At 44.4% G+C, this 13,131-nt stretch overlaps 1 protein-coding gene across 3 annotated transcripts in view; it reads left to right on the forward strand.

Annotated features, from left to right (window-relative positions):
* LOC126378108 (putative serine protease K12H4.7) overlaps window positions 1-13,131 on the forward strand; it is a 55,708-nt gene that overhangs the window by 35,251 nt on the left and 7,326 nt on the right. For 2 of the 3 annotated variants that reach the window (XM_050026278.1, XM_050026280.1), the window contains exons 9-11: window positions 9,310-9,442; window positions 11,009-11,206; window positions 12,800-13,018. In XM_050026278.1, the coding sequence (XP_049882235.1) occupies window positions 9,310-9,442; window positions 11,009-11,206; window positions 12,800-12,962 (494 nt within the window). In that variant the 3' untranslated portion in view covers window positions 12,963-13,018. Of the gene's footprint in view, window positions 1-9,309; window positions 9,443-11,008; window positions 11,207-12,799; window positions 13,019-13,131 lie in introns of those variants that run through there. The other variant, XM_050026279.1, reaches the window with a different exon arrangement.

Genomic DNA, 13,131 nt, shown 5'->3' on the forward strand with positions numbered 1-13,131 from the left:
GTTTCACGCCACTGGTTACAGGAAATTGGTCTGAAAAGTCACTTCCATGTCGAACTCTCGCCATCATATCGTCATGAAATTGGCGTATCAAGTTTAGTAACTTTTCAGGACAACCAGCTTTCTTAAGCACAATCCACAAGGCCACACGCGGCACTCTGTCGAAGGCTTTTTCTAAATCAACAAAGCACATGTAGAGAGGACGGTATTGTTCCAGGCTTTTTTCCTGAATTTGTTTAATAACAAAGATGGCATCGACCGTACCTCTACCCGGACGAAAACCACATTGGGTCTCCGGGAGTATATTTTCTGCGTGGTGGGATAAACGGGTGTTGATAATATGGGCCAAAATCTTCCCAGCTGCTGAGAGTAGAGAGATGCCTCTGTACGAACTGCAATCGGCTATGTCACCTTTGCCTTTGTACAACTTGCAAATGGAAGCATCCCTCCAATCTTGCGGGACGATTTCACACTCCCATATCTTCGAGATGAAGTCGAATAGCGTGTTGTTAATGTGTGGGCCGCCATATTTGTACAATTCAGACGGTAGGCTATCCATCCCAGGTGCCTTAGCATTCTTCATTCTCCTTAGCGCGGCAACAAATTCGTCAAAAGTTGGTGGTTCCGCTAGATTTTCGGCGGTTGGTAGGCTTTCAAGAGAGTCTATGTACAACAAGTCGGTGGACTGACCAATGGGATTCAAAACATCGTTGAAATGTTCCGCCCAACGGGCAAGTACGTCTTTTTGGTCTGTGAAACGTTGGGTTTTATCCTTGCTGTACATTGGAGCTGTTTTCAAAATTCGTGGGCCGAAAACAGTCTTGAGGCTCTCAAAAAACCTGCCGGACTGATTGGTGTCAGCATAAAGCTGTATTTCATTGGCTTTGTCCACCCACCACTTATCCTTGAGAGCACGCACTTTTTCTTTAAGGCTATGATGAGCTTTCCTCCGTTCAGAAACATCTGATAAGAGAAGACTGCGTCTGTAGTTCTCCACGAGCTTCTTGATTTCCATGTCGGAATCATCGAACCAATCTTGGTTTCTCCGTTCTGGTTTCCCAATAACTCGTAGAGCACAACTATGGAGATGTTCAGCGAAAGAACGCCATCTCTCATCGACAGGCGCGTCTTCTGCGATGTCTGGCATATCGGTATTGAAAGCATCATCTAGCTCCTCCGTTAGTTGTACATCGTGGATTAACTTTTGACAGTCCAATTTCGCTGGGATCTTGTGGGCAGCTCGACGTGGTGTTCTTAATTGCAACCGCAGTTTCGATCGAACAAGTCGATGGTCAGTCCAGCCCTGGGCACCTCTCATTGCGCGGGTGGTCAGTACTTCACTGAGATCTCTCTTGCGTACTATCACGTAATCCAGGAGGTGCCAGTGCTTGGATCTTGGATGCATCCACGTGGTCTTAAACTTCTCAGGCAAACGGAAACATGTATTTGTGATGGTGAGATCAAACTCAGCGCAGAGGGTAAGGAGATCAAGACCATTGTCGTTGCATTTCCCGACTCCGTGCCTCCCAAGAACCCCATCCCAAGCACCGTGATCCTTGCCAACACGAGCGTTAAAATCACCCAGCAGAATTATTCTGTCAGCAGAAGGTATTTTGTTGAGGACTTGCTTTAGTTCGAAGTAGAACTTGGCTTTCTCTTCGTCCGGAGATGGCAGTGTGGGGGCATATACACTTATAAGGTGTATGTACTTCTTCGGTGATAGTTGAAGTCGTAGAGTTATGATTCTATCATTTATGCCCTTTGGAAGTTCCTGTAATTTTCGCGCCAGGTGGTTTCTAACAGCGAATCCTACTCCACTTCCAGCCCTCTCAGACTCGGGTTTGCCGCTCCAATAATAGGTGTAACCTCCAAGCTGCTCACACAACTCACCAGAATCACTGAGATGCGTCTCACTGATTGCGGCAATATCTATATTGTATCTGCTCAGTTCTCGCGCGATTAGAGCTGTCTTTCTCTCTGGACACAGATTCAAGTCGTTGTCCAGAAGGGTGCGAACATTCCATGTTCCTATTATAAGGATTTTTTCAATATTTTTTTGTGTCTTCTTTCGACCGCATTCAGTTGGTGACAGGTGACCGCGGTTTGCCACCTGTTTTGGAGAAGAGACAGACTATGTTTGGGCCACCTTTTCTAGGCCCCTCCCCGGATTGGAGAAAGCAGAGCGCTCCCTAAATAGGGCTGCTTTGTCGTCAACTGAGCTGCCGAACCAGTCCCCTGTCTCAAGCGGGACATGGAGCGACCATCACCAGAAGACCGCCTACGTGCAGCTGCCAACTAAGGTTCGGACACACCATATCCTCCCCCCACCATTAGCTCACCATCGCCGTAGGTCTTGCGCTCGAAATCCAAATAAACATGCAGGAGTCATCTGCGCGTGAGTGTATTATAGTGAACAAGTAGTTGCGCTGGTACAAGTCCACTCTCTCCTCCTCAACCTCCCGGTGCCGATGGACCGGACAGCCGGTACGACCGGCAGAAGGCAGAGGCCGCAGGAGATTGGCCGCACGCCACTAAAAGGATCCAGACGTGCGCCCTTTGAGGCATTTCCCCTTTGCCTTGCCCCACCGCTGTAGAAGCCGGATGCGTTAGCCTATCGGCTTTGCTCGCCTTCCATCACCGATAGGGACTTGTGTGAGAATGGTGGACCATCCATGGACTGACTGCACTAGTGACATAGGCCACCAGTGGGCGGTGGGGTCGTCACTTCCCGACGCCGACAAAACTCTCTCGTGAGATCGACGTGACATTGACGAGAGACCAGTGTGGTGTCGTGACATTGACGTGATTTTGACGTGAGATTGCCGTGAAATCGACGTCACATTGACGAGAGATCAATGTGGTGTCGTGACATTGACAACGAGATTGTCGTGAGATTGCCGTGAGATCGACGTGACTTTGACGTGAGATTGTCGTGAGATCGACGTGACATTGACGTGAGATCAGTGTGGTGTCGACGTGATGACGCGAGATTGTCGTAACATTGACGTGAGATCGACGTGACATTGACGAGAGATCAATGTGGTGTTGTGACATTGACGTGAGATCGACGTGACCTTGACGTGAGATTGCCGTGAGATCGACGTGACTTTGACGTGAGATCAATGTGGTGTCGTGACATTGACGTGAGATTGATGTGACACTGGCAGAGAATGTCGTGAGATCGACGTGACATTGACGTGAGATCAATGTGGTGTCATGACACTGACAATGAAATTGTCGTGAGATCGACGTGACATTGACGAGTGACCAGTGTGGTGTCGTGACACTGACAATGAGATTGTCGTGACATTGACGTGAGATCAATGTGGTGTCGTGACACTGGCAATGAGATTGTCGTGACATTGACGTGAGATCAATGTGGTGTCGACGTGATGACGCGAGATCGTCGTGACATTGCCGTGAGATTGACGTGACTTTGACGTGAGATCAATGTGGTGTCGTGACATTGACGTGAGGTTGATGTGAGAATGTCGTGAGATCGACGTGACATTGACGTGAGATCAATGTGGTGTCGTGACACTGACAATGAAATTGTCGTGAGATCGACGTGACATTGACGAGTGACCAGTGTGGTGTCGTGACATTGACGTGAGATTGACGTGACCTTGACGTGAGATTGCCGTGAAATCGACGTGACATTGACGTGAGATCAATGTGGTGTCATGACACTGACAATGAAATTGTCGTGAGATCGACGTGACATTGACGAGTGACCAGTGTTGTGTCGTGACACTGACAATGAGATTGTCGTGACATTGACGTGAGACCAGTGTGGTGTCGTGACATTGACGTGATTTTGACGTGAGATTGCCGTGAAATCGACGTCACATTGACGAGAGATCAATGTGGTGTCGTGACATTGACAACGAGATTGTCGTGACATTGTCGTGAGATCGACGTGACATTGACGAGAGATCAATGAGGTGTCGTGACATTGACGTGAGATTGATGTGAGAATGTCGTGAGATCGACGTGACATTTTTTTTTATTTATGTAATCGTTAACAATTTTTACATTGTGTTCGACATTATATATAATAATAATAATTGACGTGAGATCAATGTGGTGTCATGACACTGACAATGAAATTGTCGTGAGATCGACGTGACATTGACGAGTGACCAGTGTGGTGTCGTGACACTGACAATGAGATTGTCGTGACATTGACGTGAGATCAATGTGGTGTCGTGACACTGGCAATGAGATTGTCGTGACATTGACGTGAGATCAATGTGGTGTCGACGTGATGACGCGAGATCGTCGTGACATAGACGTGAGATTGACGTGACTTTGACGTGAGATTGTCGTGAGATCGACGTGACATTGACGAGTGACCAGTGTGGTGTCGTGACATTGACGTGAGATCGACGTGACCTTGACGTGAGATTGCCGTGAGATCGACGTGACTTTGACGTGAGATTGTCGTGAGATCGACGTGACATTGACGAGAGACCAGTGTGGTGTCGTGACATTGACGTGATTTTGACGTGAGATTGCCGTGAAATCGACGTCACATTGACGAGAGATCAATGTGGTGTCGTGACATTGACAACGAGATCGACGTGACATTGACGAGAGATCAATGAGGTGTCGTGACATTGACGTGAGATTGATGTGAGAATGTCGTGAGATCGACGTGACATTGACGTGAGATCAATGTGGTGTCGTGACATTGACGTGATTTTGACGTGAGATTGCCGTGAAATCGACGTCACATTGACGAGAGATCAATGTGGTGTCGTGACATTGACAACGAGATCGACGTGACATTGACGAGAGATCAATGAGGTGTCGTGACATTGACGTGAGATTGATGTGAGAATGTCGTGAGATCGACGTGACATTGACGTGAGATCAATGTGGTGTCATGACACTGACAATGAAATTGTCGTGAGATCGACGTGACATTGACGTGAGATCAGTGTGGTGTCGACGTGATGACGCGAGATCGTCGTGACATTGCCGTGAGATTGACGTGATTTGACGTGAGATTGCCGTGAGATCAGTGTGGTGTCGACGTGATGACGCGAGATCGTCGTGACATTGCCGTGAGATTGACGTGACATTGACGATAGACCAGTGTGGTGTCGTGACATTGACGTGAGGTTGATGTGAGAATGTCGTGAGATCGACGTGACATTGACGTGAGATCAATGTGGTGTCGTGTCACTGACAATGAAATTGTCGTGAGATCGACGTGACATTGACGAGTGACCAGTGTGGTGTCGTGACATTGACGTGAGATCGACGTGACCTTGACGTGAGATTGCCGTGAGATCGACGTGACTTTGACGTGAGATTGTCGTGAGATCGACGTGACATTGACGTGAGATCAGTGTGGTGTCGACGTGATGACGCGAGATCGTCGTGACATTGCCGTGAGATTGACGTGATTTGACGTGAGATTGCCGTGAGATCGACGTGACTTTGACGTGAGATTGTCGTGAGATCGACGTGACATTGACGTGAGATCAGTGTGGTGTCGACGTGATGACGCGAGATTGTCGTAACATTGACGTGAGATCGACGTGACATTGACGAGAGATCAATGTGGTGTTGTGACATTGACGTGAGATCGACGTGACCTTGACGTGAGATTGCCGTGAGATCGACGTGACTTTGACGTGAGATCAATGAGGTGTCGTGACATTGACGTGAGATTGATGTGAGAATGTCGTGAGATCGACGTGACATTGACGTGAGATCAATGTGGTGTCATGACACTGACAATGAAATTGTCGTGAGATCGACGTGACATTGACGAGTGACCAGTGTGGTGTCGTGACACTGACAATGAGATTGTCGTGACATTGACGTGAGATCAATGTGGTGTCGTGACACTGGCAATGAGATTGTCGTGACATTGACGTGAGATCAATGTGGTGTCGACGTGATGACGCGAGATCGTCGTGACATTGCCGTGAGATTGACGTGACTTTGACGTGAGATTGCCGTGAGATCGACGTGACTTTGACGTGAGATTGTCGTGAGATCGACGTGACATTGACGAGAGACCAGTGTGGTGTCGTGACATTGACGTGATTTTGACGTGAGATTGCCGTGAAATCGACGTCACATTGACGAGAGATCAATGTGGTGTCGTGACATTGACAACGAGATTGTCGTGACATTGTCGTGAGATCGACGTGACATTGACGAGAGATCAATGAGGTGTCGTGACACTGACAATGAAATTGTCGTGAGATCGACGTGACATTGACGATAGACCAGTGTGGTGTCGTGACATTGACGTGAGGTTGATGTGAGAATGTCGTGAGATCGACGTGACATTGACGTGAGATCAATGTGGTGTCGTGACACTGACAATGAAATTGTCGTGAGATCGACGTGACATTGACGAGTGACCAGTGTGGTGTCGTGACATTGACGTGAGATCGACGTGACCTTGACGTGAGATTGCCGTGAGATCGACGTGACTTTGACGTGAGATTGTCGTGAGATCGACGTGACATTGACGTGAGATCAGTGTGGTGTCGACGTGATGACGCGAGATCGTCGTGACATTGACGTGAGATTGACGTGATTTGACGTGAGATTGCCGTGAGATCGACGTGGCTTTGACGTGAGATTGTCGTGAGATCGACGTGACATTGACGTGAGATCAGTGTGGTGTCGACGTGATGACGCGAGATTGTCGTAACATTGACGTGAGATCGACTTGACATTGACGAGAGATCAATGTGGTGTCGTGACATTGACGTGAGATCGACGTGACCTTGACGTGAGATTGCCGTGAGATCGACGTGACTTTGACGTGAGATTGTCGTGAGATCGACGTCACTTTGACGCGAGATCGGTGTGGTGTTGTCGTGATGACGTGCCTTTGACGTGGGATTGTCGTGACTTTGTCGTGAGATCGACGTGACATCGATGTGACATCGTATCATTATTATTGGTATTATCCTGATTCATAAACGCTTGCCTCTCACTTTGAGGTCGCAGGTTCGAATCCAGCACAAGCCTAAAAACCTATCATTTTAAAATTTGTTTTCGAATTATAATAATAAAATAATAATCATAAAAAAGTTTATTTAGGTAAAACTTACGACACACACATGTTTGGATCATAAATGATTATCACGTGTTCTGCTGTAAAGGAAAACAGCGTGAGGAAGCCCACATTCGGAGGTATGTGGCCTAACCTGTATCGGGCTGGTTTTCCCTTCGCGGGTTGGAAGGTCAGACAGGCAGTCGCTTCTGTAAAAAACCGGACCTGTCTAATCTTCGGGTCAGGTAAGCGGACCCTGTGAAATATGCGATAATGCTAGGGACAATCCTAATTCATTAGCTCTGCCCACCTCGTCAGTTTATGTGTGTATGATAATATATTTACTTGATAATACATGTTTCTTTGGCGCTAGTTGAGAGTTACTAAGATGTCGCAGGAGATGGTCAAAGGCTAGTTAAGTTTGTTATGATGTTCTTCGATGCGAGTTAGAGCAACTAACTAAAGTTTACGTTTAAGCTTGTTGCAAGCCTGTTTCGTGGATGATGCACACGTAATTGTAGAATAAACACACATGACGCTTCTAATCCTTTAAGAAATTCGAATTCAGTGGTTTAGAAACCCAGTCGGGATTCAAACCCGTGGCCGTGAACCAGTAAGTACATTTACTTTTATTATTCTAACCTCAAGTATTAATTATGTATATTTATGTCGTGGCCAGCTCGTAGAACATTTCATGATGTGTTCGACAATGAAATGGTCATATTTCATTGATCAGCGTTTGGCCATATCGCTAATGTAGGCGGTGCCCATGCTATGTGGTGTAATAAAAATGCAAATAGTCGATTAATTTCTTTGGTTCAAAATTATGTACCTATTCGATATGGAAAATTGTTCAATTACATCGATTCATCGATTATAATATCAATCACGTTTTAAATATAATCGACACCAGCGCCACTACCGTTGGATAATGTTACTAATTTTAAGTTTTGATTGCCAACGTTTGGCCATATCAAGAAGTAATCATGCATTTAGTTGCTCATATCGTTAAACGTTTTGTGATCATTGATCTGGCCAAACTAAATCATGATGTGGTCAACGAATGATATTCTATTTCATGAAATGATCGATCACATCATGAAATGGATCAATTCTAAGATCTGGCCACGACATAATACATTTTTGTGATAATATTTGTTTATGTACATTCTAGTTCTATTTAAGTAATTTCGACTATTAACGCATATAATATATATGGAACATAATGTTCTTGCCTCACCCTATATGGTCCACATAACACCAGGGTCATGGTTCCCGCTGCGACTTGTGCTGAGTGAGGCATCATTTCGACGAACATCTGTTTTGCTATATTCTTTTTCTTTAATTGTGTTGTGGAAATTTTAAATGATGTTAGGTATTGTCTTGTTTTTGCGACTATTTCTATTCTAAGTCATGCATTCTCCGAATAGAACTATTTCGGTATTATCCGACCAAATCTGAAAAGAAACAAATTAAAAAAAAATAGATTTCTTTTTGTCAATGTCCTGATCCGCATGAAAAGCAGTTGGTTAACTATTTATATCAAAGTAGGTACCTACATGAAAGTTTTGGGGTCCCAAGTAGCCTAAAAAGTTAGAAAGTTCCCCGGATAAGTTAAACAAGATCTGTCAAACCTACATCAAAGCTTATCGTTGCGTTAAAGTGTGAAAAACTGCGAGGAAAGAAAATATATGGTGAATCAAATATCGTATCTCACTAGAAACATGACGGGCTTCAAGCAAGCCTTAAAGCGGTAACTCTGAGTTGGAAAAACACCCAAAATACTTCTAAAACGGTGGAGTTCCACATCATCTCCGGTTGAAGCTGATCACCTTATTGCACAAAAGCATTGAAAAAGGAATAATACTACGCATTTAGAACGGAAACTTTCCGCTCCCCGCGGCTGAGCTAGGTTTAGCTCACACCCCCTCAGTCTTACTTTAGTCTTTGTCAACGGGTGTCAGACGTCACACACACAGATTCGCGTGTACGATAACGTCAATGTGTAGTGTCTGTGTAAAACGAGGTGTTTTGTATAAAGTGGCCGGAGTGTGACGAAAGTAAGATGATCCGTGCTTCAAAGCAAACGGTTACTATTTACTTAGTCGTAGCTACTATTTAATGTAGTCATTACATGAGCCATGTCAGGCGCTTTTGGCGGCTCAATAGTAACCCTGGCACCAGGGTTGGTGAGGTTGGTTATTCACCTCACAACCCACACGATATAAGAAGAATGCAATGTCGTAATTAACAAAATTAAATAGATTTTGCTTATGTTCCAGCGCGACTACGCACCTACCAGGCTTGCGTGGAGTTCGGCTGGTACCAGACCACCAACAGCTCCCGGCAGCCGTTCCATGACGTCATTCCGGTGGAGTTCTTCCACCAGATCTGCCGCGACTTCTTCTCCACTTAGTGAGTCTTCTGGGGGCATAAAAAGGCCACATCAAAGCCACCTAAAAACCTATACTGTATTTTGATATTTGCGCGTATAAAATAGTTAATGTCATCGAAAAAGTGTGTATAAAAATAAGCTGTGAAATGTTCACAAATGTCAAATACTTAGAAATATTACTTTTTATGCTTCTATGTGGCCTTTATAACAACCCAGATCAATTTAAGACTAAAATTCTCACTACTTAATATCGGTTTTCGCAATAAAAGTTATTGTGCGTCCCTGGTGTTAAATATACATAAAAACACATGGTTGGCTTTTAGAAATTGACTGTATAATTGAAATTAAGTACGTTACATTGTGAGAGAAAGGGGAAGACCAAGAAGAGCTTACATTGAACAGATTAAAGAGAAGGCGAACGTCGTGTCTTATAAGGAAGTGAAGGAATTGATCTTTGATAGACAAGAATGGAGAATGCTACACCGACAAGAGTGTGGCTTTTAAATTAGTGATGATGAATTGAAATTAACAAAAGTGAAAAAAACAACACCCCATCACCATGATGTTCGAAGGGTAGAAGGAAGATTAAACGCGCTGTTGCCATAATATAAAACAAATTTTAGTGTACTACACAGTTATAAATTCGTATTTCCTATTAAAATTACTATTAGCAGAGTAAATATTAATACTTAAATAACTTCATAAAGTACTTGTACTTCGATAATTTAATTGTACCTGCGTCATAATTTGCGGTCAGGAAGTGCGAATATTTACATTATTACAACGACAATAATGAAGAGTCGCACGGCGGAAGTACCCACGTAATTGTAACAAAATTGCGCACTTTTGTTTTACGCATGTTGAGGTATTTGACGTCAAATAAATATCCTAATTAACATAACATAACATAAGCTCACGACTATATCCCAATTGGGGTAGTCAGAGGTACATTCATCGCGAGATAAACTAAGTACCCACGCCACATCGAGCTTTCTGTTAGACCAACGTGATAGGTGGTGAGCCGTGTCACCATCTGTAATGTATAATGGTCGAGCCAACTGTGTTAGTGAAGGCTAGAGTCTAACTTCGCGCCTAACTGGGCACCCTCAAGCTTGCTGTTTTAAATTTTGTGCCAGGTGAGTATCCTCAGCGCTCCTCGTTAGTCCGGCCAAGTAGGTAGCTAATGCCAGTTACGGCAAATCTACAATTTATCCCGTCAAAAAGTTTCAACTCTATTTTTCACAGGATCAGCTTACCTAACCCGAAAATTTGACAGGTCCGGTTTTTTACGGAAGCGACTGCCTGTCTGACCATCCAACCCGCGTAGGGAAAACCAGACCAAAACAGGATAGGTCACATACTTCCGAAAATGCAATTCTCGGGAATGTGGGTTTCCTGACGATGTTTTCCTTCACCGCAACGCACGTGATAATCATTAACAAACATGAATTCGAAAACAAATTCTACAATCGTTGGTTTAGGCCTGTGCTGCATTCAAACCTGCGACCTCAAAATGAGAGGCATGCGTTCTACCAACTGGGCTACCAGGGTTCGACTACTCTAATTTCTTTTTTTTTATTTTACAGTTTCGACGAGACGGTACTCCGCGCAGGAATCGAACGCACGAACCTCTTCTTCGGCGGTCTGGGCTTCCTGCCCGACCGCGTGGTATCGGTGGCGGGGGGTCACGACCCGTGGTCTCCCTTGGGGCCCAATACCAACCATGCCACCCCCCTCGCGCCTGTGTATGTAGTGCCGGAGGCGTCACATTGCCAAGCTTTGAGGTGAGATAATTAATAATTTAAGCATTTAGATAGAATGGAATGACGCTGATCCCTTGGAAGTTTGGCAGCTCTTTGGTATGGGATGCCACTTGTGTGGATACCCTGGCGTCGTCGCATCTGGACGGTACTTCGTCTCGCCCCGCGGCAGCGGCTATTACGGCTGAGTCCTTGAAGAGGAGGAAGTACTCGGGTCTGGCGGGATCTTTCCTTTTTGTCCCATTTGCAGTTGAAACGATGGGTCCTTGGGGTCCAGAAGCAAAAATGTTTGTTAAGGATCTCTCAATGCGTCTTATCGGGGCTTCGAGGGATGCTAGGGCTGGTAGTTATTTCTGTCAGAGAATTAGCCTGGCGATTCAGAGGGGTAATGCTGCCAGCCTGTTGGGCACCTTGCCTCGATGTGACGCATTGGAGGAGGTGTTTTATTTATAAGATGTGTTTGTTTTGTTTTTAATTGTTTTAATAAATTGTTCTTAGATAGATGATACACTTTATTAAGCACGAAGGACACAAAATACAGAGGACAAGAGATACAGAAAGGCAAAACAGGCGGCCTTATTGCTCATGTAACATTTAGACTACTCGAGTAACTTTTTGATTGAGTAAGGTTCGAATCCCCGTGGGGACATTTCACGACAACCACTTTGTGAGCCCTGGTTTAGTTAGGGCTGATCGCCCAATCGGGCGACAGTAAGATGATCCGTGCTTCGGAAGGCACGTTAAGCCGTTGGTCGCGATTACTGCTAACTGATGATCATGTAGTACGTAGTCGTTACATGAGCCCGAGTAAAATAAACCAAGGTATCCTCAAAACTGACAGCTAACATTTCAAGTTGTCATTTTATAAAAAAAAAATACCCACGACTAACGTTTTTAATTTACTTTGCAAGGCAATTTCGAACTTTCAGTAAATGATTTTTAAAAGTACTTACTATAGTTTTAATTATTTTTATACGTGTCAAGTGATAGTAATTAAGTACGTCAGTCAGTAATTCGCTTAATTTTCAATAACGTAAGTCCTTGGAGTTGGAGATACCAATTTAATGGCAACACTCATGTAACTCGTCATCAAACGGCTAGCAATGGCGGCTTTCCATAGGATTGAGCATAAGTACCTTGTTTTTTATACCATGACAGTCATGATAATGAGTAGTCAAGGGGTACCATCCATCGCTACAACACAGTAAAGCCCCTATAATAATAATATAATATTAAGTGGTATAATTTTAGTTCACGTAGGCTATACAGCTATACAGCGTGACTGTCAAGGTTAGGGCAATAGCAACAACATATTTGTAATGCTTAGAAATATCTGCTTTCACTATTCTTTGGGAAAAAAATTGTTAAATGTTTTCTTTTTGACGGGATAACATTAAGATTATGCAATTATCCCCTTATTTTTACTTAACTTTTTATACATACATAAACTCACGCCCATGTTCCCCGAAGGGGTGGGCAGAGCCACAAATAATCAGAAGACTATACAGCCACACACTGACCACCACTTTTGATACATAGCCCTAAGATGGATAATGATGAACCGTATAGTGTTAGGGGATCAGCCTAATTAATTAATTATTATTTTTTATATTTCAGGCGAATTGGTGAATCAGAAAACGCCGAGCTGGAGCGTGTGAAGAACGAAGTAATGAATTGGTTATCCATGTGGGCGACTGGGTACCCAATTTTTGCCTCAGCAGCTGGTGGGCTGGTGGCGTGCACGCTGCTGCTACTTGCAGGGGTGGCAGCCGCCTTGTAGAAGGTGTTTAGTTTTTTTATAATTATGATGTACTTAATAAAGGATTGTAAGTTTTATGTGTATCTTTGAATTTATGTTTCAGGTGTAAATTAAGTGAAGAGTTAAAGCGCATCCATTCGCTCTTCGCATAAACCTGTAAGGGTTTTTATTAGGGGTCCGGGTACGAGTA

This window comes from Pectinophora gossypiella, chromosome 25, assembly GCF_024362695.1.
Source record: "Pectinophora gossypiella chromosome 25, ilPecGoss1.1, whole genome shotgun sequence".
Taxonomy (NCBI): domain Eukaryota; kingdom Metazoa; phylum Arthropoda; class Insecta; order Lepidoptera; family Gelechiidae; genus Pectinophora; species Pectinophora gossypiella.